The sequence below is a fragment of the Guillardia theta genome (genome assembly GCF_000315625.1).
Source record: "Guillardia theta CCMP2712 unplaced genomic scaffold GUITHscaffold_82, whole genome shotgun sequence".
Classification (NCBI taxonomy): domain Eukaryota; class Cryptophyceae; order Pyrenomonadales; family Geminigeraceae; genus Guillardia; species Guillardia theta.
The window spans coordinates 177,225-201,520 of NW_005434592.1; the positions used below are offsets into that span (position 1 = coordinate 177,225).

At 54.7% G+C, this 24,296-nt stretch overlaps 9 protein-coding genes across 9 annotated transcripts; 6 read left to right on the forward strand and 3 right to left on the reverse strand.

Annotated features, from left to right (window-relative positions):
• Positions 1-3,100: 3,100 nt before the first annotated feature.
• GUITHDRAFT_77035 (hypothetical protein) lies at positions 3,101-3,418 on the forward strand (the record flags this gene model as incomplete). The annotated part of the gene is made up of 1 exon (XM_005825584.1): positions 3,101-3,418. One exon carries the CDS (start codon positions 3,101-3,103, stop codon positions 3,416-3,418), a length of 318 nt encoding a protein of 105 aa, XP_005825641.1.
• Positions 3,419-4,913: 1,495 nt separating this feature from the next.
• On the forward strand, positions 4,914-5,746 carry GUITHDRAFT_89299 (hypothetical protein; the record flags this gene model as incomplete). Its single annotated transcript, XM_005825585.1, has 1 exon — positions 4,914-5,746. One exon carries the CDS (start codon positions 4,914-4,916, stop codon positions 5,595-5,597), a length of 684 nt encoding a protein of 227 aa, XP_005825642.1. The 3' UTR covers positions 5,598-5,746.
• A 306-nt stretch (positions 5,747-6,052) lies between these two features.
• On the forward strand, positions 6,053-7,421 carry GUITHDRAFT_89301 (hypothetical protein). Its single transcript, XM_005825586.1, has 5 exons — positions 6,053-6,221; positions 6,279-6,665; positions 6,869-6,952; positions 6,994-7,042; positions 7,320-7,421. The coding sequence occupies exons 1-5, from the start codon at positions 6,066-6,068 to the stop codon at positions 7,382-7,384; spliced, it is 741 nt and encodes a 246-aa protein (XP_005825643.1). The 5' UTR covers positions 6,053-6,065; the 3' UTR covers positions 7,385-7,421.
• Positions 7,422-7,629: 208 nt separating this feature from the next.
• On the reverse strand, positions 7,630-10,974 carry GUITHDRAFT_89302 (hypothetical protein). Its single transcript, XM_005825587.1, has 4 exons — positions 8,725-10,974; positions 8,453-8,552; positions 8,164-8,212; positions 7,630-7,746 (listed from the first exon to the last, which is right to left on the reverse strand). The coding sequence occupies exons 1-4, from the start codon at positions 10,807-10,809 to the stop codon at positions 7,668-7,670; spliced, it is 2,313 nt and encodes a 770-aa protein (XP_005825644.1). The 5' UTR covers positions 10,810-10,974; the 3' UTR covers positions 7,630-7,667.
• Positions 10,975-11,697: 723 nt separating this feature from the next.
• On the forward strand, positions 11,698-13,189 carry GUITHDRAFT_115212 (hypothetical protein; the record flags this gene model as incomplete). The annotated part of the gene is made up of 10 exons (XM_005825588.1): positions 11,698-11,911; positions 11,980-12,067; positions 12,255-12,321; positions 12,372-12,462; positions 12,513-12,572; positions 12,614-12,679; positions 12,733-12,784; positions 12,862-12,919; positions 12,961-13,049; positions 13,102-13,189. The coding sequence occupies 10 exons, from the start codon at positions 11,698-11,700 to the stop codon at positions 13,187-13,189; spliced, it is 873 nt and encodes a 290-aa protein (XP_005825645.1).
• A 306-nt stretch (positions 13,190-13,495) lies between these two features.
• On the reverse strand, positions 13,496-14,347 carry GUITHDRAFT_144059 (hypothetical protein; the record flags this gene model as incomplete). Its single annotated transcript, XM_005825589.1, has 5 exons — positions 13,496-13,554; positions 13,604-13,631; positions 13,722-13,880; positions 13,938-14,010; positions 14,301-14,347. The coding sequence occupies 5 exons, from the start codon at positions 14,345-14,347 to the stop codon at positions 13,496-13,498; spliced, it is 366 nt and encodes a 121-aa protein (XP_005825646.1).
• A 2,946-nt stretch (positions 14,348-17,293) lies between these two features.
• Positions 17,294-18,045, forward strand: GUITHDRAFT_154649 (hypothetical protein; the record flags this gene model as incomplete). Its single annotated transcript, XM_005825590.1, has 1 exon — positions 17,294-18,045. A coding segment is annotated over exon 1 (384 nt), but the record flags the coding sequence as incomplete, so codon positions are not given.
• Positions 18,046-19,251: 1,206 nt separating this feature from the next.
• Positions 19,252-20,175, forward strand: GUITHDRAFT_96893 (hypothetical protein). Its single transcript, XM_005825591.1, has 5 exons — positions 19,252-19,538; positions 19,580-19,729; positions 19,838-19,951; positions 20,002-20,055; positions 20,104-20,175. Exons 1-5 carry the CDS (start codon positions 19,372-19,374, stop codon positions 20,147-20,149), a joined length of 531 nt encoding a protein of 176 aa, XP_005825648.1. The 5' UTR covers positions 19,252-19,371; the 3' UTR covers positions 20,150-20,175.
• A 2,163-nt stretch (positions 20,176-22,338) lies between these two features.
• Positions 22,339-23,529, reverse strand: GUITHDRAFT_77009 (hypothetical protein; the record flags this gene model as incomplete). Its single annotated transcript, XM_005825592.1, has 5 exons — positions 22,339-22,818; positions 22,955-23,041; positions 23,088-23,192; positions 23,240-23,324; positions 23,378-23,529. The coding sequence occupies 5 exons, from the start codon at positions 23,527-23,529 to the stop codon at positions 22,339-22,341; spliced, it is 909 nt and encodes a 302-aa protein (XP_005825649.1).
• Between the last annotated feature and the right edge of the window lie 767 nt (positions 23,530-24,296).

Consider the following 24,296-nt stretch of genomic DNA (forward strand, 5'->3'; position numbering starts at 1 on the left):
CATACCAAACCCAAGGATGCCGTCGACTCCTAGTAGGTCAAACCATCAGATCGCGACAGAGATAGGTAGAAGGGGAAGGCGGGGGGCGGGGGAAGAAAAAGGAGAAAGGAAGCGAGAGGGGAAGAAAGGAAGGGAGAGGGGAAGTAGACGAAAGGGAGGAGGAGAGAGGGAGGAGGAGAGAGGGAGGAGGAGAGAGGGAGGAGAGAGGGTCGGGAGATCGCACCGTTAAAGTCAGGGCTGTTGCAATCCGTGATGGAGCCAAACTGAGGTCTTGCATATCAGATACAGAAGGGGCAAGCAAGATCGAACAGCAAGAATGAAGGTGGACGAGAACGACGTCAGAGTACTGATGATGATGATGATGATGATGATGATGATGATGATGATGATGATGATGATAACGATGATGATAATGACGACGATGATCACATCGTGAAGAAATGTTGGGAAGCAGGGGAAGCACAAGCCGTACCTTGGTCTCCACGAAAAAATCTCCCAGTTGCACGACATCCCTGCTCTGAACAAGCAGTCACAAACCTATTCCACCCTCTCACCCATTCCAAATTTCTCCTCTCCTCCTCCTCTACTCCTGCTGCCCTTCATCCTCCTCTCCGTTCCACTGCTGCTTCTTTATTCTCCTTGACCTTCTCCTCAACTTACTTGAAATCCCTTGAGATGAGAGTTATCTGCGTATGCGAGCAAGAACATCTGCGCATCAAACATCACCTTCATCTCTCTTCCCTCCCCTCCCCTCCCCTCCCCTCCCCTCTCCTCTCCTCTCCTCTCCTCTCCTCTCCTCTCCTCTCCTCTCACCTGCTTGGGCACCACATGGAAGCTCTTGCTCTTTGACGGATCGTAGACGGTCGAGTTCTTGGGGTAGAAGGGGATTTTGAACCCGCTGCTTGCCGACGATGATGACGACGACAGTTCCTGGAACTGCCCTCCGACCCCAGAAAGCGTCCCGAATGTGGGGCTGAGCACGCCATGCGTCAACGGTAGGAATGGAAGAAGGCAGCAGAGGAAGAGCTGGAGGGTCGGGACGACGATGATGACAAGGCAGGGGAGAAGCAGGAGGCAGGGAGGGGGACAGGGAGAGAGAGGGAGAAAGGAAGGAGAGGGAAATGTTCGGGTAGGAGACCTTGAATGTTGATCTTCATCCTGCAGCAGCTCCTGCAGCGCTTGACTTCCTGCATGCCATGTCAGCATCCCCGTCCTTGTCGCCCTCGCTCCCTCACCCTCCTCACTGCTGCTCATCTCTGCGATCCTCTCTGCCGCGTCCCTCTCGGAAGGGCTCAACCTCAGGCTGCTCGCGTGCCCACATATCAACGTTGCGCACAACAGGAAGGGAAGGATCCTGTCAGCGGGAGGAGGAGGAGGAGGAGGAGGAGGAGGAGGAGGAGGAGGAGGAGGAGGAGGAGGAAAAACCGTTAGAAGCGGAGAGTTGTCAAGAAGGATGGCGTACCTCATTGCCGTCAACCAAGTCTGGGTCACTCGTGTGCCCGTCTCCTCCTCCAAGTGGTTTGCTCCTCGTTGATCTCTTCCTGCTCGAGGCGTCAAACGCTTCCCCGGCGATCCAGAATGGCAGTAACGAGTGGGGTGAAAGAGGGTGCGGCATGAAGGGACGCCGGGAAAGAGCGTCCGCACGCAAGGGACGGACGCGTCAAGGTCTTTGGGGGTGCATTATGCAAGCGAAATGGTTTCAGTGAGGAGGAGAGGAATGGTGGAGAACTGTAGGTCAGTGAAGGATAGCAGCGGTGACAAGTCGGATCGAATCGGCAGGGCAGGGATACGGCGAGGATCATGGAGAGCGCTGGAGAGCTGTTCGATGGCGGAGATCAAGAGGAGGAGGAGGAGGAGGAGGAGGAGGAGGAGGATGAAGGAGAAGAGGAAGAGGAAGAGGAAGAGAAGGAGAAGGAGAAGGAGGATGATGATGAAGAGGAGGAGGGTTCTGATGCGCCAGGAGGAGGTGGTGGTGGCGAAGCAAGCGCAGTGGAGCAGCATGCAGCGATGGTGAGTCACCTAGTCTGGCCCTCATCCCCACACATGCAGATCGGATCGGATCCCAGGACTTCATTGCCGATATCATAGTCTTTACTCAAAGACAGTTAAGCTAAAAATTAGTACGAGGACAATCAGGAGACCCTGACACTCTGTCGCACAGGCCATACGACTCCGGCCGGGCCGGGGCCACGCGCCGCGCGCCGCCCGGCCGGTCTGAGAGTCACCGCCGGTCCGGGAGCCCGGCGGGGTGCCCCCCCCGGCCCGCTCGCCGGGGGGCCCGGCCGGGCCCCGGCGCTACTAGGCTACTGGGCCGCCATACTACTGAGCCCGGCGTTCACGGTTCGAATTGCACCAGTGAGCCGTTCGACTCGAGTCCGAGTCAGCCCGCCGGCCCGGCAGCAGGCCCCCCGGGCCGCCTGGTCCGAGTCGCCGCGGCCGCCGCAGCAGTGGCCGCAGCCAGGTTGGTAGGAGCCTGATCCGATCCAAACCACCCCATATCTAAGAGGGGTACTCATCTATGCCTAGGAGGGGTACTGTCACCTGCCACCTATGGTAAGCAAGCCCGCTTCAGCGCCGCAGGCATGCCGCGTCGTAACGCTGTTCCGGTGAGTAGAAGGCGGGAAGATGGGGCGGGGAGGAGGAGGTATGCTGTGACAATGAGAGGAAAGTAGAACAGCATGCTTGTTCTCACTCCATCCCTCCACGGAAACCTGCGAGATCAGGGCGAGAGACCGGCTCCCTGACCCGACCATGATCCCGACGAGGAGGGAATGGCTTCGTCCCCTCAGGACGCAAGTCTCGCTCCCGTGTCTTGTCCTCCTGCACCCTCTCCCTGTCTCAGCTCCCCATCCTTTGGGATCGACAACCAACCCCTCCGCCTGCTCTTGTTCCATGCCGTGACCAGCCCTCGACTGACTCGCTGCTACAGGAGAGAGTTTCAGGGGAACAGCAGCACACGGAGGTAGTGACGGTGAAGCTCCCGCACCAATGGATGCCCAAAGCCCGTATGAAGGCGGTCAGCCCCCTCGGCATTCCCTTCGAGTTCGTCCCTCACCCCGAGTCCCGGCCATGCGGCACGCTGGAAATCCGCGTCTACTCAATGAAGGGACCTCCTGGGGAGACCTCTACGAACGCCGACAAACCCGTGCCATGCCGCGTCGTCGGCAAGGAAGTGAGTGCGTCAGAAACGACGGAGGAGACGGAGGAGACGGAGGATGTTGGTTCTCTTGCTCATTGTAGGGTGTGCAACGACGGAGGCGACGACGAGAGCATGCTGCTGTGTGACGTTTGCGACAACGGGTTTCACATCTACTGCCTGAGTCCGCCACTGGCGGCGATACCGGAGGGAGAATGGCATTGCTCGGAGTGCTCGAAGAACATGCCGGATTGGGCGAGATTCAAAGTCAATGACAGGTAGCTGGACAGGTCAAGTATGCTGGAAAACTTGCAGCCTGACGCTGAACGGCAGATGCGTTGCCTTGTTCGAACAACAATCATGGCTTGTCAAGATCTTGAAGATAGATGGCCAGGAAGCCTTCGTGCACTTTGATGGGTGGAAGAAGAAAGAGAATATGTGGATCCAGCGCAAGATCCTGAGGCCCGTTCCCCCCAAGGAGGAGCTCACCAGAGTGTACAAAGGGAAGTTATTGACAGAGGAGGAGGAGCAGCAGTTGAAGTCGAAGAAGTTGAAGAAGAAAAAGGAAGACAAGAAGACCGCCAAGATGAAAAAGAAACTCAAGGAGATTCAGAAGCTTATCAAGTCGGTCGAGGCAGAGAAGAAAAAAGGGAACGGGGAAACGTCAGCGAGCAAACTCTCGAGCTCTTTCATCGAAGAGCTCAACAAGGTAGGGAAGGCTTCAGCGAAGCAGGCGTGTGAGAGCTCCAACACAAGTGCTTCCACGGTCGATCAGAAGTCCGAACGAGAAGCTATCAACGCGAGATGGATGCTTAAGCTGAAAGGCAGGATCCATCACACCAACTCCCTCCCCAACATCACCACCCTGTCAGCTGGATGTGACGACGGATGGAGCGACTGTTGTGTGGAGTGCGGCGAGACAGGAGAGTTGCTCTGCTGCGACACATGCCCGAGGACCTTCTGTCTCGACTGCACGCGCCTGAACAAGGTGCCCAGAGGAAAGTGGAGCTGCCGCTCTTGCGTCAACTCCCAGCGGATGATCGCGACAGGAGGAGGGATAGGAAGCGACCAGATCCTCCTGCAGATCCAGAGGTTGTGCGAGACGTTCCCCATGACCCACTTCCTAGGCGCGCTCTCCTTTGACATCGCGCGCGTGCGGGCACTGGCGCAGGCGTGCAGGAACGAGGGAATATCTCTGAACGGGATGCATGAGGTCTCGACAGCCCGGGAGGCCGTCGACAAGCTCAACGGCCTGCTGGAGAAAGCGACGGTGGTCAATGGCGGGGAGAAGCCTGGGGATGCGGAGAAGGAAGGAGCCGAAGCAGGGGCGGGGAAGGAGGAAGGAGGAGGAGAGCAGGGGGGCAGAGGAGGGGCAGGAGAGGGCCAAGGCGACAAATCGACGAGAGTCAGCAAGGTAGTTGCACCGATAGCTCTACCTCCCAAGTACCAGAAGTACGAGGAGGTCGTCACAAAGTTCTGCCAGGACGGAGTTTGCCGGCCCAACATCGCCCTGACGGCGGAGCAGGTGGAGATGTGCAGGGAGGCTGTGTCGAACTACTACAACCGAGTCAAGTACACCATCCAGACGCTGCAGCTCAACGACAAGCTGGAGCAGCAGGGCTTTGCTGAGTTCAAACTGAGGTGCGCCGGTAGGTACGACATGCAGGTCCCGGAGCTGGAGACCGAGGCCTTCAAGTTCCTGCGGGAGGACGCGCCATGGCTGGAGAGCGTGCACGCGATCTTGGGAGAGGACTGCAAACTGACCGTGATCGGCTGCATGCTGTCTCAGCCCGGCTCGCAGACGCAGCAGTGGCACTCGGATGGAGATCACTTGAGCGAGCACGAGCACCTTCCCCCGTACGCCGTCAACATCTTCGTCCCTCTGGTGGACATGAACTCAGCGCTCGGGCCCACCGAGTTCGTGCCGACGACCCACCTGCTGTTCAACTACGAGCCGATCACTAGCATCACCCCCATCACCATCTGCACCCCAGCAGGAGAGTGCCTCTTCTTCGACTACAGGATCAAGCACAGAGGCCTCGGCAACCGAGGTCACTACGCGCGCCCCATGCTCTACATCACCTACGGGACCAAGGCATGGGCGGACAAGGCAAACTTCAGCAAGAAACGCTACGCCAAGCTCCCTCCCCTCCTCAATCAAAGGCCTCCCCGCAGCCAGCTGCCCGTGGACAGGGAGGACCGCATGAAGTTGCTAGAGGCCACAACAAGCCCGGACAAGAAGGGGGGAAAGAAGCGGACGATGAAGGCTGACGGGGAGGAGGGAGAGAAACCCCAAGAGGAGTCTAAGGATGGAGACTCTCAGAAGGCAGCTGAGAAACCCCAAGAGGAGGGTAACGAGGGAGACAAGGCAGCTGCTCCCCCCAAGGACAGCCAGAGGTCGGCAAAGCGACAGGCTAAGAGCACAGTGACCAAGATGAAGAGCGAGCCCAACAATGCCTGAGGATCGACAATGATGACCTTCGAGTCGCCTCCTCATCAAACAGAGTGACAGTGACGTCTGATCACCCGGGCTATCACCGGGTTATTGCAAGACTCTCAGTGTTCCGAATTCAATTAGTATCATCAGACCAGTAAACAACCATGTACATCACTAAGTCGCTCGACTTGACAAAGGAAGTTGGCAAGCCGCTGAGACTGTCTCACTGCCGTCACGCCGATTCACTGCGGTGCCGTACCATGATGGCCCGCTCCGAGTCGGCGATCGGACTCCGGAAGGGCGGCCCGGCCCGTCCCGCCCGGCGGCCCGGCCCCGGCTTCATCGAGTCATCACTAGCCCGGGCGCTTCAGCTGCAGTCATGCGATTCATCGTAGTCACAGGCTCAGGCCTCCCGGATGCCTGCTGACGGTCCCGGGGCCCGCCGGGCCGCGCCGCAGGCTCGCCTCGCCTCAACTCATAAAGGTGACAATCATGGCACCTCGTTGGGCGCTGGTGGCGATGGCGATGGCGATGGCAGACGTCGGGGGAGTCTTGAGCTTCCAGCATGCAGGAGCGATCGGAACGAGGATAGGCACGATGGCGAGACGTGCTGCTGTCTCCCCTCCTTCTCCTCTTCGCCTCGCCATGGTAAGTGGTTGCTTTGCTGTACATATGGAACTTGACCCTGCCGTCCCTGCCCTGCAGAAGGAGCAGGAGGAGAAGCCCGAGGCGAGAGGAAACTTCCTGACTAATTTCATCTACAACCTCGAGATGCTCCGAGTCTCCAAGAGCTCCGAAACCCCCACGGCCGACAACGGCGGGTGGTCCGGGGAGCCCAAGGAGTGGGCGCTGGAGGGGTCGTTTGCGCAGAAGGCATCTGAGATCTCGCAGAAGGGATTCGCTGCCTCCATCAAGCAGTGGATCGCAGAGAGTATCGCAGGGGAGTACGACAAGGAGGCGGTCAACAAGAGGATAGACGAGACCATCGCCCGCAGCCCCGTGGCTATGTTCTCCTTCAGCAAGTGCCCCTTCTGCCTCCGCAGCAAGGAGCTCCTCCTCAACGAGATCGGCATCGACAAGTCGAACATCAAGGTACTACCGGCTCGTGCTCGTGCTCGTGCTCGTGCTCCTCGTCCTCGTCCTCCTTCTCCTCATCGTCGTCCTCTTGCTCCTCGTCCTCGTCCTTCTCTTTCTCGTCCTTGTCCTCGTCTTCCTCCTCTTCGTCTCCCTCCTCCTCCTCCTTTCGCTGCGCCTGATGCTATTTTCTGAACCTTACATGCTATGGTTGCAACCAGATTATCGAGTGCGACGAAGACCCGCAAGGGAACGCCATTCGTGCCGAGCTCGGGAAGCGAACTGGTCGGACCTCGATGCCATCGGTAGCACTGTAGGTGGAGAAGCGCGTGTCTGACGGCTGCAGATCTGGATAAGGGAACAAGGCTTCGTTGGAGGATGCAATGATGGTCCAGGTGCGATCAGGGATGCTGCTGCTGCTGCTGCTGCTGCTGCTGCTGCTGCTGCTGCTGCTGCTGCTGCTGCTGCTGCTGCTGCTGCTGCTGCTGCTGCTGCTGCTGCTGCTGCTGCTGCTGCTGCTGCTGCTGCTGCTGCTGCTGCTGCTGCTGCTGATGATGATGATGATGATGATGATGATGATGATGATGGAGATGACGATGATGGTGATGAGGAAGAAGGGAATGGGGAATTGGAAGGAGGAGGAAGAGGAGGTGTATGTTGACAGGTCCTCAGGTATCGTGCCGCTCCACAAGGAGGGAAAGCTTCGAGGCATGCTAGAGGCAGCGAAGGCGTTGTAGTGTATGAGAGAAGAGTAAAGAGTCTTCCTTGTTGTAGGATGCGGAAGGAACGAGGTGGAGGAGGTAGGTAGTAGAGGGGTTGAAAGTGATACTTTTGAGAGATAGACCAAAGTTGGGGCAGAAGGGGGCAGGCAGTAGCAGAGGGAGGGAGGTCAAGAAGGGGAAACGCGGAGGGGAGGGGAGGAGGATGAGCAGGAGGAGGAGTTTTTGGGAGGAGGAGGAGGAGGAGGAAGAGGAGGAGGAGGAGGTTGTCAGATCTTTATCACAACGTCAGCAAGCAGCATTATAACGTGTGATACTGCGACATCAAGAGACTTCTGACAGCCGCATACTCCGTGCAGATAGTTCCTTCAAAGATCATCCTGCTGTGATGTGAGAAATCATGGAGGAGCGAGGAGAAGGCGAGGGAGGGACCGAATCTGCAGGAGCAGGAGCAGGAGCAGGAGCAGGAGCAGGAGCAGGAGCAGGAGCAGGAGCAGGAGCAGGAGCAGGAGCAGGAGCAGGAGCAGGAGCAGGAGCAGGAAGGAAGGGCAGGAGCAGCAGGAGGAAGCATGGAGCAGGAGCAGAAGCAGAAGCAGGAGCAGGAGCAGGAGCAGGAGCAAGAGCAAGAGCAGGAGCAAGAAGGAGCAGGAGCAGGAGCAGGAGCAGGAGCAGGAGGGTGGAGTAGAAGGGGTTAGAGAAACGGGGGGCAAGACAAGGAGGACATCAAGTACACAGAAGGCAAAGACGTGGACGAAAAGGAAAGAGAAGGAGGAGGAAGGGCAAGAGGGTTAGTAGACCTGGAGCCCGATTTGCGGATGATGATGGACCCGTTTACGACGAGCATTCCTGGGGGGTAGTGAGTGAGCAAATGAGAACAGGGGCGAGGAGAAAGGATAAGTGCGACATCAGCGGCAGAGGAGGAGGCGAAGTGGTGATGTTGGCAGGAAGGGAGGGATCGAGTGAACGAATGAGGAAGATAGAAGAGGAAGGGTCGAAGACAGGAGCATCAGGATGGAGGAGAGCCGACTATGGTAGAGATTGAAGAGGAGGAGGGAGGAGGAGAGAGGAGGGAGGACGACGGCTCACCGGCTTTTAGCTCCGTCTTGTATTTTTGCTTCTCAAGCAGAACCTTGAGGTCACTGAGCTTGACGTCTCCGATGAAGGCAAATGGTTTTCTTCCTCCCCCCTGCGTTTCACCGTCAGGGTAACGAAAGAAAAGAGGAGAGAAAGGAGAGAGGAGAGGGGTAAGCTGAGGGAGCAAAGGAAAGGTATCGGGATGAGTGTTAACGAGGCGGGAGAAGAGGAGAGGATGAAGTTGAGGAGGGGAGGGAGGAGGGAGGGAAGTAGGAGAGCATTACGTCCTCCTGTTGCCTCGGCACGAGCGTTGGCATCTGCTTGTCCTTGTTCTGACCGACGGGCAGGGTCGACGAGTTGTCGACTGAGTTCTCGTCGGGGCAGGTGATGCTGGCGTCGATGTACGCAACGTCGTATCCTCCCACCCGAACGAACTGCAGGCCCTGGGCCAGGGCCTTGTCGAGCTTGATCTTGTAGATGTTGGTGTCCGAGGACGCCATGACCGCCTCTCCTACAGGAGGAGCGAACGTGTTCTCAGGCTCCGTCACCTTGCGGATGCAGAAGTTCTGCAGCTCCTCCGTGGCCTTCTCGCTCCCATGGATCACAATCACCTTGGCCGGCTTTAAGTGCTCCAGGATTGTGTGGACGGAGCTGCTGTCCGACCGGCCCCCGTAGTCCAGGAAGGCCATACCGCAATTGAGCTGGGTCCTGATGGTGTAGGTGAGCGACTTGGTCGGGATGGCGGCGGCGGCATGCAGTTGGTGAGCGACAGGGCGCAACTCTGAGGTGGCGCTGCCGCTGTAGGAGATGGTCTCCTCGACGAAACCTTGTACCTCTTCCTGCTGATCCTCCTTAAGGTAGATGGACGTGTCCATCACCTCCCCGTACTCGTCGAAGGAGTAGATCTCCTCGTGGTGGGGGAACATAAGGAACCTGCTCTCCCCTCCCCTTCCCTTCTTGTGCCTCTTGTTCGGAGTTGACCCGCTCCAGTCTGCGCCCTTCCCTGCCCGCGGGGTCGATGCCTTCTTGCCTACCTCCTCCCCTTCTTTCGCTTCGCCCACTGCGCCAGCATTCTCCTCCTCTTCCTCTTCCTCCTCCTCCGCCTCCTCCGCCTCCTCCTCCAGCTGCCGACGAGCCTCCAACGCCTTCAGCCTCTCCTGCTCCTCGTGCTCCCTCAGCTCTCTTCCCTCCAGGGGGACGCGTCGGTGCATCTGCAGCATCAGGTTGGAAGGGAGAGGCAGCCCGCTGCCCATAAGGTCTTGGAACTGACGAGCACGCGACCCGGGCCTTGCTTTCTGCGTGAGGAGGACGAGATTCTTGGAGTCAGGAGCCCACTCAGCAAAGAGGTCCAGACTGAAGCTGCTGGTCTCCAGGTCAAGGCCGGACGCGAGGACCACCTGAGGGTAGGGCAGCCTTCCCAGCTCCTCCCTGGAGCAGCAGCGGTGAACGTTCTCGAGGTGGAAGACGTTGTGCCTGCTCTGGATGAAGCGCTGGTTCACGTGCTTGCTCAGCCACTCGGTCTGGCTCATTGCCATGTCGATGATGGAGCGGCTCTCCGGGCTCAAGAACGCCAGGGTGACGCCTCGAAGGTGTGGGTTCTGCTGCCATAGCTCGTCGAGGACGATGAGGAGCTCAAGGACCCTCCCAGTGCTGTCCACGGGGATCAAAACGTTCCCATCCTGTCTGATAGCTGACATTACGTGCTCGATCAGCCGCTGCTCTCGAGCCTTCTTCCCTCCCAGGGTGTTCTTGTCGAGGGCGGTATAGGCGTCGGTGATGAGAATGTTGGGGCGGGGCAAGTCGACGAGGACAGTACCGTCCAGGTGACGATCCTGCGCATGATTGTAGTCAACTGCATACACGATCTCCTCCGACTCCTTGGTTATTTTCCACAGAGCTCCTCCTATCATGTGGCCAGCGTTGAGAGGAGAAATGGTAATCCCCTCGGCCTTCCCGCTCAGCGAGCAAGATTGCTGATAGCGAAGAACAACGAAGTTGTCCCATGCCATGTCTATGTCTGCCAAGGTAAACTGCTTGAAATCCTCCTTGGCCATCCTCGACTCCACCATGTCGTACATAGTCAGCTGCCCCATCTTCTGCACCGGGATCGTCGCGTACACCTTGGCCTTGACGTTGCAGTTGCGGATGATGTAGGGGAGAGCGCCGAGATGCCCGAGGTCGCAGTGCGTCAGCAAGATAGCGTCAAGAGTCGGAGCAATCTTGATGAGCTTCCTCAGGGATACAACGTCGAAGTTCTCGTCCCACCCGCAATCAAGGAGGATGCACGCCTCGTCAATCTCTAACAGGTAGCACAGGGGCTCTTCCGACCTTGCGCCACATAGCGGGGTGAACTTCACGAGAGAGCTCATGGCTGCTCAGCTCTAAGGACACACCACAAGCTCCACCGCAGCTCCTCTCCCTTCAAGCTCTTCTCCTGCCCTCACCAAAGCAACCCTGAACCTCCTGCTTCTTCCATTCGATCACTGATGACGTCCCATGACTTCCACACTTTTGGCTGACCAGCTTGGAAGGCTGCAGCAGTCAAATATGTCAGTTTGCAATCCAACTAATTTTCGTGTTCGAACATTCAGAGAAGGAAAGGGAGTTCGGTAAAATCCTAACAAACCTTCACTTGAAACACTATTAATCAGCAACAGCTCTCTTACGAAAGACCCCATCATGAACTTTGTCTCAACTGAATGAAATTATCTCTACAATACTATCCTCTGGCCCCTCAAGCTTGATATTCATCAACCTCACACTATTCTCGAAGGATCATATGCTAGTTGTCTACTAAAAGAGCCGCCTGTTTGTCTCAACAAGCTTGATCTGATTCCGATGTGAGTGACCCACATCAATGCCTGCCAGACCTTTTGATCTCTTCTCCTCTCTTTCTTGCTTCGGATTTATCGATTCATCTGTGTCTTACCCACTCACAGACCCTGCTCTTGCTCCTGGACCCTATCTCGCTCTTCCCAACACAATGTGTGCATCAATGCACATAGGAGCATGGCGCGCCAGCAGGGCTCATGATCACAAACTTCATCAAAATCTCAAACACGAATTGATCTTCTTCCATGTTGCAGCATCATGCGTTCTCATCCCGCTTTTCCTCTATCTCCACGCCATCGCTTACCTCATGCCGCCGAAAACCGTTTATATCGTTACATACCGTTGAATATCGTTATGTCATTTTTCCCGGGTCCCTTGGTTGCCGGATGGCCGGTGGTTCCGCAACTGGACGCATCTAGCAGTCCATGCAAGGAGGGGACGCCATGGAGGAGGAGGAGGCGCAGGGAGACCTGAGGAGACCAGGGAGAAGAAGAGAGGAAGGGGATCAGAACGAGAGTCCGCACGTCTTCGACTACATGCATGAGGTTGCGCTCGTTGTGCGATCGTGCTTCGGGCTAGTTACATGGAACTTCTGCAGATCAAGACCGGAGAAGGGAGGTTTGCCGCCCATGCTACTCGGTCGACGTCGGGGGAGGAGGCGAGGCTTTCGAACGATGCAACATGGGGGCTGCTGACGCGCGTCACAGGATCAAAGGCCCGTGCTCTTCATGCTCCATGGGGCTGGTCAGTCATCATGGAGCTGGAGCCGACTGGGCAAGGAGCTCCGTCAGAAATGTGAGTTGCTAGCGCTGGATCTCCACGGACATGGCGAGACGAATGTTCCTTGGCAACCGTCATCCAGGTGCATGCATGTTCCCTCCTCGTTAGGCCGAGGTGATCGATTGCTAACTTTAACCGCAAGCTTGCAAGCGACGGCGAAAGATATCGCAGAGGCTCTGAACCGCTCTCATGGAGGAGGCAGGAGCTGCCCAGTAGTGCTCGTAGGCCACAGCCTAGGTGGAGCTATTGCTGTCGAGATCGCCCAAAAGGTGACACGGTTGTGAGGTGGGATCCACTGGTTGGGTGACCTGACAACCAGGAACTTATACACAATCTGAAAGCGATCGTAATTATAGAAACCTCAGAGGGATTGGTGAAAGACAGCATGTCGAGAGCAAGGCAGTTCTTGGGTGATCGTATCTCTGGACTTTCTGACGGATTCTCATCTCTGCGACGGTAGACAGGAGGCCGACTCGGTTTGGCAGCGTAGACGAGGCGGTGAACTGGGCTATTGATTCAGGTACGGAGACCTGATGGAGATGGAAAGCTGACTTCGAGAAGAAATCTACAAGAGTAGAGAGGCTGCAGAATCATCTGTCCCGAGGATGTTGGTTGAGGATGGTGATGGTATATCATCAGAAATGTTTCCTTTCCACTTGCCTGATCTCCGAGCCCTGCAGGGTGGGTTTGGAAAACCAACCTTTCGGAGAAGTTAGAAGATGCGAGCAAATGGTTTGAAGGGGCTTCAAACAACTTTATCAAATTGTGATAGAGAACCGCGGATGAGAGTCGGAGCTGACAGTGTGCAGGAAATGTCATAAGTTGGTGATTGTCTGTGCCAAGGAGAGTCTAGACTGCAACCTCATGGTAGGGAGCATGCAAGGGCTTTTTCAGGTGAATCGTTGCAGGAGTTTGAGCAGCATTCAATAATGGAAAAGCTCACTGAGATCAACCAGGCGGAGATTATTCCCGGCGGTCATATGATACACGAAGAAAGGTGCGGCCTGTGATTGCGTTTGCAACAGTCTTGCTCAACAGTGTATGAGCAGACCAAAGGATGTAGCAAAGCTTATCATCAACTTCCTGAGCCGATGGAAGCTTTTAACGCCTGTGCAAGGCAAGCCGACCTCGCCTTAACGCACCGACGGGGAATAATAAGAATTCAAAGCCGCAAGAGGCTACCAGTCCGAGTCAAGAAGCTTGTGTACTTTAGACGTTGTCTTGCTTGTCTTCAATCCTCGATCCAAGTATGTGTTGATCTGATGAGTGTCAATAAAGGGCATTCGTGATAGACGAGAGAACTCACTGCAAGCCCTTTCCCGGGCTCGTTGACAATGAATTCATCTGTGAATTCGCCTGGAACGGACAATGCATGAGCGGCGTACTCAGCAAGTGAAGGCGCATGTCCGGTCACCTTGTCTGCCCCTCCACTTATTAGGCATGTCAGCTACTCGAGGGGCTTTCCCCCCAATCTCGTGTGAAGTTGTTGTATAACATGGGTGCTGAGACAACGGTCAGAGGGAAAGATCATTGCCCGGGTAGGTTTCACACCTGTGACTTTGCCTTGTGTGCAAATGCGCTGCATTACAAAAATCAGAGTCAACGATAACGAAATGGAAGAAAGTGTGGCAGCGACATGCCTTGCATCTCTGAATCTCTCTGGTAACACATTGCTGTTACCAAATGGATCCACAAAGACTTGTGTGTCTTGCTGGTCCTTGCTAGCAAACGAGCTCCATGTCTTGAACTCATCGAAAGTGATGTACTCAGCGTCCAGCTTCATCATCTCGTTTACAACGTTTGCTTCGTCAATTTCAACAATCCCCATCTGCACATGGGGAGAATGGCTGAGCAACATGGTGAAGCAGAAAAATGGATATAACACCTTTCGGACTTCAGCTACGTACAGGACGAGATCATCGAGATTCAGCTTTCCGTCTCTGTCCTTGTCAAAAATACTGCAAACAGAAGTTTACGATCTCTGAGTTGTCCTCCTAATAGGCTAAAACGTGTTCATGTGGAACAATCTATCTATCAGTATGGAGTATCCAAGAGGAACAGATTCATCAACTTGAGACTATGTCGTAATACATGACAATTCAAACATCGTTTCATCGTGTTGGTGGTGTAGTCCCTCCAATATTGATTTCCTTGATAACGGAAAACCTCCCTCGTGACCAGCTGATTTTGCTTGTCCTCCTGTCCTCCTGTCCTCCTGTCCTCCTGTCCTCCTGTCCTCCTGTCTTACCCGAAGAGTTTCCGCAGGCATCGCCATGATGAATCTTCCTCCGACATTTTTCAACGGATTCTCAACCGCCTCTGACAGTCACCTAGATTAGCAACCCTACCCCCAACTCCAATCTACCACCCACCCCACCCCATACCACCCCACACTACCCCGCCATATACCCATTGTTCAGCCTTTATATTGCATCCCCTCTTTCTGGGCTACCCCTTCGTCCTTTTGTACCCCACCCTAGTCTTCCCATATGAGCCAGCCTGTTGGTAGTGGGGGGTGGGGGCGGAGGGGTTCTGGAAGGGCTCACTGGGCTCAAAATAGCGCTAGAGGTGAAAACGGCGCAGCGGGTGAAGGATGCGGGTGAAGGATGCTGACATTGGAGCAAGTGGGAGAGGGAGAGTGGAGGACAGGACAGGTGATGAGAAGCAGCGGCGTCTGCATGTGAAAGACGGCTGTAGTTTGAAGGGTAGGCCAGTGGTAGTTCATTGCATGCCATGATATTACGCTGTTCATGGGATATCGGCTCACTAGGCAGTTTTGGAGGAGGATGCACAGAAAAAGAGTGTCACATATAATGTTTAAAAGACAAGTCCATTGACATCTTCGCATGACATTGCCGATGTGTAGGACTGATGTGAAGGAGTACAATTTTTGCCTGAGTAGTTTGTGGCGTTTCTGCAATTACGGAGAAATTGGATCTTGACACAGTAATCGATCATTGAAAGAGCTTCACTCAACCTGGCGCTGATTGATGATATGGCCATAACAATTTTGCAAGTTTTGGGCCAGTAACCTGACTTGGGTGCCAAATGGTACCGTGATAGACCTATCCTTCGAGCCCTCACATCATATCCTCCGTATTTGAAATCGGACTGACGAGCTACTCGCAGATGTTTAGCACCATCCAGAAGTACTCGGAACTTCGCCAATCTCAGTTCTCCATGCTTGACGGCTACTCATTGACTGACGCAGATGTTCAGAAGTCTGCTCAGGACTGGGTAGATGAGATCTACCCTGCATGTGGCGATGCAGCCAGCATGGCGGGCTGCATTCCCGCTGACAAGCAGCCGTGGGCCTGGTGATTGATCGATCACTCGGCGACTCGGATCTTGATCAACCTGCCTCAGTTCAAGGTGGACTCCCTGGCGGTGCCACTTCATCGTGATGATTAGTTCGTCTAGAGTCAAGCTCGGGTGCCGCGCTAAATTACTAAAGACAAGTTGGCGAATTGTTGTTCATCTGAGTGTTTCACTTCGAGTCAGTCAGATCGCCACTTCGAAGTCAAGTTCGTTCGAACTTCGAGTCAGTGGAAGTTCGCTCCGACGACTCAGCGAGTCACGGTCGAAGTTCGCTCGGCTCCGAGTCAGTCGACTGAGTTCGCTCTACTCAGCCTGGCAGTGAACCGCCGCTAGCCTGACTTGAAACTCCCGAAGTTCACAGGCTTTAAGTTCAGAGTCGGAGGGGAGTCACACTGTACTAGTGACTGAACAGGCTACTACGGTCACAATAAAGATGCCTCGGATCATATACCGCCCGGCCGGGCCCCACCGTCACGGTGGCATCAAAGGGCCCGGCCTGTAAACCAAGAAGTTACCGCCGTGTTTCAAGGCGGCCATGTAGCATGTCACAGTCACCCGGGACGCCGGAAGCAGGGGGCCGCTTTCTACCGTGAGCCGCTCAGAGTCGGAGCTGTCGGACGGTCACCGGGTCTTGCCGCGCTAGGGCGCGGCCGGCGCCCCTCTGCCGCGCGGCGGCTGCCCGACCGCTGAGCTAACAGAGTGTACTGTACGGTACACCAAGTTGCCGCGCGGCGTGGGGCGCGGCAGTCCCCCGGCTGACTGCCGCGCACTCCGCAGTTTGCCCCGGGCCGCGAGCGGCCGGGAGGTCCGTCCAATACTAAGCACTCAGTCACTGCCAGTAGTACTACCGTAACTTTCATGACACAGCTCGTGGCCCGGCGCCCGTGACTCGAATCGTCTGGCGGCATCCGGAGCCTTCGAGCGGCTTCGAGTCACGGCGACCGTCTGCGGGTCTTTGTATTAGCTTTGAAGGCGGACCGTCACGGCATAATTGGTCACGGGGTTCAATTCGATCCGTAAGTACCATGAAGTTTTAGTTACTTGACTCCGGCGACAGAGTCTGTATCTGAAGCAACGTGACGCGCAACGAGTTAGCCGGTCAAGTGGTGGAGCGAGGGGGCTAGGAGGGGTACGGTACTGAGACTAGAGTCAAGCACGGGTGTGATATCAGACTGCTGGGCTCGGCAGGCAGGAGTTAAAAGGTCACGATGGTGGCGAGAGGAACTTCCCCCTCAATAGCTCATTTCGTGATGTACATATGAAAAAGAGTGGTTTCCACTAACGACCACCTCAACAGGCTAAAAGAATATTGTAAAATCGGTTCTAAAGAGGTTAGTCCCTTAAAATGGATCCTATAATATTATAAAGTGTTTCCGCAAAGTGTCACGGATGCAGGCTATAGATGGAACCGGGTACTACTACGGTACACTGTCAGCGATTTCCTGGCTAAAATTTTAGCTGTTGGAGGTGATCAAAAACGTTTTTAAAACTGGCAGGTAGAATCAGCAACATCACCCTACCCCAAATACTGTTTTGCCTGTTTCTTGTCACCGGTACTTCTCAATATGGAAAGTACGGGTACAGCTTGGCACACCTACCCCACACACCTTTAACCTCTTCTGTTCCGTGATAAAACTCCGAGTTTTAAACCACTCCCACCCACCCTGTCTCAATGAGATTTCCACCACCTCCTGTGTTGCCTCCAAAAGACAACTGCAAGGCTAGCATCCTCAGTTCTTTATGGTACCCACCTTTACATCACTAAATTGATAGTAATATGACCCGTACTTTCCCTAACGCTAGTGAAGTATGAGGGGTGCAGCAATGATTTATCAACTACCCCACCCTCGAAATGGATTTCATGTGGACCCCACCCATCTCACAATCTTCCCCGATAAACCTTCCTGTCGACAAGCTCTCCTCACGCGATCCTGTGGCCACGCCATCTGCAGCACGCAAACAAGTGGCTCCTCCCAGTCATCCTTCTTGCTCGACGTCTCTTCGACACCTCGCTGCTCTTTAGCTTCAGTATCGCAGTTCGCAGGACGTGAAAAGGTCATCGTACACTTGCCTGCTCGAGTTCCGAATTCGCCACAGTATTACACCAACGGAAGTTTGCAATGTGTTCTGCAATGTCGATTCAGGTCCAAGACTTTTGCTTCATGTCCATAGATGCTTCTTTGGACTCTAAGCAGGATGAGTCTGACGGAATGAACTATGGCATCTTCTTCTTGGGAAGCGACTCCAGGAGCAACTATGATGGACATACTTCGAAGAATCAAACCTCACCAATGCTCCACGAGAAGACTTCTGGAAAGGTTGATCATAGCTCGGAGTCTCATGTGACCATCTCTCTATGTGAGGATATTTCCAATTTGCATGTGTCGTCATGCGCCGCACCCGAGCATTTCTTGACTTACAGTGCGAAATACTCCAAATATCGTCCATTTAGGATTCAATCCAGTGGAACTAAGGGAATTTTGCTTGGCAACGTCAGAAAGGCACTGGAAAAAACTGTTGCCTCAAAGAGAAGTTCCGTGGTGAAGGGAGGCAAACATGTTCACTAGAAAACTACATGACCTTCATTGTGATTCTCTGCCTTCCCATTTTTTCCTCCTTTCACACATGTATATGTATCTGTCCTGTACAACTGAATTCAATAAATTGACAATTTGCTCTATATGTTCTTGATTTTTTGGATTCCACAATGGATGGGATGGGGAGGAAATTGGTGACTCCGAGTCTCAGTGTAAGTCGACCTTCGTCCGACTGGCCGCCGGGCACCGTGCCACCGTGACGACGGGTCACCAGGTAGCAAAGATACTCAGCCTGCCAGCAGTGACTTGAGTCTCGCCTTGCCGCGCATTGCCACCGTGACAACCAGTGCGTACCATCACTCAGTGCCAGTGAGTCAGAAGGCTCTCATCGGACTTGATCCGGGGGCCGGGGGGGCGGCGGCGAAATTCGACACGCATCCGACGCCGCCGGACCGTCGGATGAGGAACGACTCCGGGTCCCCCGGCCCGGTGCCGCCGAGTCCGGCGCCGGCCCCCGGGCGAGCGGCCGACGGCCCGCCCCGGCCGGCCGGGCCGCCCCGGGCCCGGGCCGTTGACAGCAAGTTTAATGTTAAACTTGAACAAATTTCTTATTGTTTTTACTAATTTGGCCTAAAACGAGGGCACGAGTACTTACATTCCCCTCATGATCGAAGCCATGAGAGATCTTTAGTTACTGAAATTCTTGGGTAGTATAGAAAACAAGGAGGGGTTGTCTTTAGTTCCCTACACGGGGGTGGATTCACAATGTTTTTGTTTCGATCAGACGCAATTTCTTCTCGATATGGTTTTGAGAGGACTGAGGGAAGACAGAAAGCCGCGATGAGGTAGAGATGGTAGAGATGGTAGAGATGGTAGAGATGGTAGAGATGGTAGAGATGGTAGATGAGGTAGAGTAGGTAGATGAGGTAGAGTAGGTAGAGACAAGAGGGAGAAGAGTGAGAAGAGGGAGAGGAGAGGGAGAGGAGGGAGAGAGACACGGATGGAGTAGAGAGAAAATCTGAGGGAGGAAACATCCAGGGAGATTGAGCACAAGGCGAGTCAATAATAAGGATGAAGAATATCACGAAAGGAAGAAGCCCTCCACGGAGAGGGACTGCGCGATATGAGCGATGGGGAAGGGAAGGTCACTGGGTAGAGATGCGACGGAGAGGGAGGGAGTGGGAGAGGAGGGGTTGGATGAGCGAGGAGACAAAGATGACGAGAAACCAAGGGAAGGGATGAGAGGAAGGTTGGGAGGAGCAGAGTAGTCTCATAGAGACGGGGCGCAAGAAAAGGGGGGAGAGGGCAGGGACCTTGAGGGTGGAATTACTGATACCTCGATGCAGATTTGGAGATTTTCATTCCTTGATGGGGAAGAATTGAATCCGACTCTCCGATAGAACCGAGGACCTGAGCTGCTCTGTCGAACGCAAGTAGGCCAAGTCTATCGTAGGCTGATCGAGCATGGACGGCTCTAAGGCCCTGAACTACAACGTGGAGTGGATCAACGATCGGGGGACATGGTGGTTCTACCTGCTCATGCTGGGGCTGTCGCGCTGGTGCTGCTTCCTGCTGGGAGTCAACGAAGAGTGGGCCTGGTCCTTCGTCCTGATCAGCCACTCTATCATTACGTGAGGCCGAGCATGCATGGATCGCGCTGACTGAGCTGAAGGTTCTGGCTGGTGCATTGGAAGACTGGCTCGCTGCTGACATGGGAGGACGACTCGGGCAAGTATGATGGGATGACCTACTGGGAGCAGATCGACGATGGCGTCGAGAACACAGGAAACCGCAAGTTCCTGCGCATCGTTCCTCTAGTCCTGTGAGTGAGGAGGAGGGAGGGAGGAGTGGAGGGCAGCTAGTGGAAACAAGGAAGGAGAGGAGAGGAGGTGCTTGAGGAGGGAGGAGGGTTCATTCGCATCCTCCGCAGGTTCCTGCTGGCATACAGGTACTCGACTGGGTGGTTGACCTATGTCAACCTGTCGTTCACGCTGCTGGTGCTCGTGCCCAAGATTCGCTCCTTCCGGCAGCGAGCAAAGAGAAGGTGTGCTGCTGTCGTGTCGTTGCTGTGATGGCGCCTGAGGGATGCCTTAGCTCCGGGAGCTTCGAAGGAATCATCAAGCAAGCTGGTTTCCGCAGCACAAAGAGGTCAAGAAGATGAAGAGCAATGGTGTGGTCGATGACTGTTCTTCACAGCAATCACAAGCGCGGGTCGAGCTGGGGGGGAGATAAGTGCGAGTAAGTAGCGCCTGTGTTAGGAGAAGCAGGAGCAAGAGCAGGAAGAGCAAGAGGAAGAAGAAGATTTGGTGATTGAGTGTGACATCAATTGATTGTTTATGCTATCGTGAAGTAAGGTTAAAATATCTCCTGAAGGAGCAGCTGTTGACTTTGACTAAGTTAAAACTATCTAACAGTAACTGTACACAACAAGTTTAGAAGGAGGGGCGAGCAACAAAGAAGATTTCTCCTCCAAAGTTGTTGCCCTCTACGTTCCTCCCATCGTTGTTTCGTCCCGCTCTTATTGCAAGATTTCCCCCACTGCCCATCTGCTGCTTGTTACCTCCTTTGAATCCCAAGGGCTAGTGCAGCAGTCAGCATGACTGCCCCCACCTTTCTACCTCGTACCTGCCCTCGGATGCGCTGATCTACCTGAGCCTGCCAGGTTTCAGTGAGGAGAGCAGATGTAGATAAAGCGGATCCCGGATGATGGAGGAGGAAGAGGAGGAGGAGGAGGAGATAACGGGGAAGCAAGGATCAGATGGCACGAGAGCTGTATGTGCTGTTCTAGAGAAGGAGTAGACCACGACGACGAGTAGACAAAGAGGACGGGAGGGAGGAGGAAGAAGAACAAAAATGCAGCGAAGATTGAAAATCCACCTCCTTGTTCGATGAGCTGCTGCTGAAGTGATGCGGGGCTACTGACCGATCGAAGTGCTGATTAATAGCAAACCCCTTCCCCACATGTCACCAGGGCCTCCTCCTCCTCCTCCTCCTCCTCCTCCTCGAACTTACCTGCAGCTGAAGTCCCGAGCTGCCCAGCCCAAACTTGGACGCATCACGAGGAAGGGTATCTTTGTCCGGCGGGGGAGCGAGACTTGACACTCGGCTGAAGATCCTCTTTTCTTCTGCGTTTCCTCTCACGTCATCTTTGTTAGAACTTGCGTTGTGCGCGGGAGCATGCGCGAGCTGCAGTTTTTTCCCTCTGTTGCTGTTGTTCATGTACAAGGGTTGCTGTGTGGGTGGGGGGATGAATCCGGGCGGGTTCTGAGAACTCAGCGATTAAACGGGGAGAGCGAGGAAGAGAAGGGAAAATGGACGGGAGAGGAAGAGAGGAATCGAGGGGAAAGGAGCTGGAGTGGGAAGAGGGAGGGAGGACCTCGTCTTGCTGCTTGCTCGGCTTATGAGGTATGATCCTGAAGCCTGTCACCCTGGAAGGAGGCTTGCCCGACGGCCTCCGGTTCCTGGCCTGCGAGTAGTCCGGCGAGGAGGTCGGGCGGGCATGCGGCGGGTCTTCGCCATTCTTCGCGCCCTCGCCTGCATTTTCCAACTGGATATGCTGCTGGAGCCATCCAGTGAGGTCGTCGACGGCGGTGAAGGCCAGCGGCATCCCTCCCTAAGCAAGCCCAGTCACGTCAAGAGAGGTCGAGGGGCCAGGACGAGTCTTACCCCGTGGTGACTGACGTCCTCCGGCGAGTCTCGCTCCGAGTCTCTGCTGCTCCTCAGCTCGTCGAGCTCAGAGTCCCAGGACGTCACGATGTCGCTCGGTCTCATCGTCTTGCTCTTGGAAGTGCCCCAGAGAGGTCCCCGCAACGGGCCCTGCGGCAGCCGCATGACTGTGTGTGAGCAGAGAGGCTGCTCTCCTCACCTCCTGGATCGCCGGCGCCAAGAAGTCCAGCAGCTCCGTTGAGCTTCGATTCTGTGAAAAGGTCAGCAGTGCTCCACCCTCCCAGCAGCATCCTCCCAGCAGCACCCTCCCAGCAGCATCCCTCCATTCTCCCAGGTTCTCTCCATCACCTGGCCCTTGGGACTGCCAGACGTCGAAGGGGTGGAAGGAGCGGAGGTAGGACGCATGTCCCGATGAAAGGGCTGGATCCCTTGCCCCGACCTTGCGTCCTGCGAGGCCGCAAAATGCGGCTGATCGTTGGGGTTCTGCAATGAAGCCGTTCACGATGAGGGCTGGATGAGTCGAAGCGAATTCTTACGAGTTTAGCGTTGGGCGATGGGTGGGGAGTACCGCCATACAGCGTTCGGAACTTTCCAGTGACGAATCCGTTGTTGGTGGCCCAGTCCCACCAGATAGGCTGGAAATCTTTTAGAAGGTGTACACGCAACTTGAGCGAGTTCAGCCACCTGGTGGCTGTTCCGCCGCTTGTCTTCACCGTTGGATTTCCCGAAATGATCCGCAACCATGGTCTTGGCGCTGGTCTCCGCCTACCAGGCAGTCAGCGAGCGACAAGGCTCAGTTTGCTTCCTCACCTGACTCTTTGCCGAGGATTCTGTTGTTGTCCCCGTGTGGTTGACAAGCTGACTCATCATCTGCTCTGTCGACGGTCGCTCCGTTGGATTCTGCGCAGGGAGGGTCAGCCAACATGCACAGCAGACGACGATTCTGACTTGTCTCAAGCACGACCCCAGCAGGTCTTGAACAAACGCGCTGTAACGGCTCGGCAACGGCGCATACTCCCCCATAAGAATCTTCTTGATCACTGCCCCGTGGTTGCCAGCATGGAAGGGAAGCCTCCCTTGGGAGCAGATCTCGTACAGCAAAACTCCACACGCCCATACGTCAGACTTGGCGTCGTAGGGTTGACCATTGCAAAGCTCAGGCGACAGGTACAGCGGGGTTCCTACCACAGAGACTGCCATTGGCTGAGCTGTGTTGAGCCTCTTTGCTACCCCAAAGTCTCCGAGCTAACATGTGGGATCAGGACAGGAAAGGGAGGCAGAGGAGGGAGGAGGGGAAGGAGGCAGGAAGGGGATGCAAGGAAGGAGGGAGAGTGAGACAGGTGCAAGCTGGGATTGAGAGCGGGTGCGAGATGATACTAACTTTTGGTATGTGTTGCTCGCCGATGAAGATGTTGTCAGACTTGAGATCTCTGTGCAAGATCTTCTTTTGGTGGAGGTATGTGAGGCCCTGGAAAGCCAGGTCAGTCCATCCCTCATGGCAGTCGTCAAGTCACGTTGATGATGTTCTGGAAGATCCACATCGCATTCTCCTCGGGTAGAGCAGCGGGCATCGTGCTCAAGTTTTGTTTCAGAGTTCCGTAGGGCGCGTACTCCATCACCTTGGTGCACAACTGTGACTATGGTGTCATGTTATGTTCAAACTCACAATGTGGAGCATCTCGTCGTCGATGTAATCTTCGTAGAACTTGATGACGTTCGGGTGAGAGAGCGAGGACAACAACCCGGACTCGCTGGATGCAGAGCCGTCAGACTGAGCCTTTGCCAATATGAGCAGGAAAAATACCTGATTGCACTGTCAAGCTCCTCCTGCGCTACAAACGACAGGTCGATCTGTTTGATAACAAAGATATGTCCTTGTTTGTCCTTGATCTTCCTGCAGACTCCACTTGCTCCCCGTCCTAGGACCTCCAAGAACTCGTAGTCGTTTCTTCCCATGCTCAACCTGGCGGCACGCTATCAGGGGGTTTATTCAACGGACGCTTGCCAAGTGGAAGCAGACGGAGGTGCGTATGCACAGCAAACAAGCAAGCAAAGTCATTGAGCGCACATGCCATCAAACTCATTTGAGACCATCGCATGGATGTGGCAGTAGGATTCTTGCAGCTTAATTTCAGACCGCAACGCAGAACAAACGGTTTGTTTGTAAACAGCAACCATTATCATAGCCCACAATCGCACATGAGATCAGTATGAATGGTTCAGATCCCACGATTGACCACAAAATGGTTCATATTTCAAGCAGGGTGTTGCAAACCAATCCAACGAATACTCGCGAACAACAAGACGGAAACAACTCAGATAATACAGCAGACTTACCCCGATATTATCCCGCCTCTCTTGGTCAAGATTGCATGGCAGCAGCAAAGCGTGATGATCTGTTACTATGAACAACTTCGCGTTCAAATCTGCCCATCTCTTGTCCTGCTACTCACCCTCCCCCTTCTCCCTCGTCCTTTCCCTCATACTCCATCCCAGCCATTGTCGTGGGTCCAATGTTATAAATGTAGTTGTAAGTTCTAAAACTTTGGTTGTTGGAATTAAAAATGTTTTTGAAGCTATGATCACAGAGATTTACAACAGAAAACGAACCCATGGCAGTAAAGAAAAAATAAAATACATATATATACAACTGATATCTTGGTACACAGACTTCAAATGTAACTCAAATTTGTACCAAAGTACCGAAATGGATTTATTAAAAA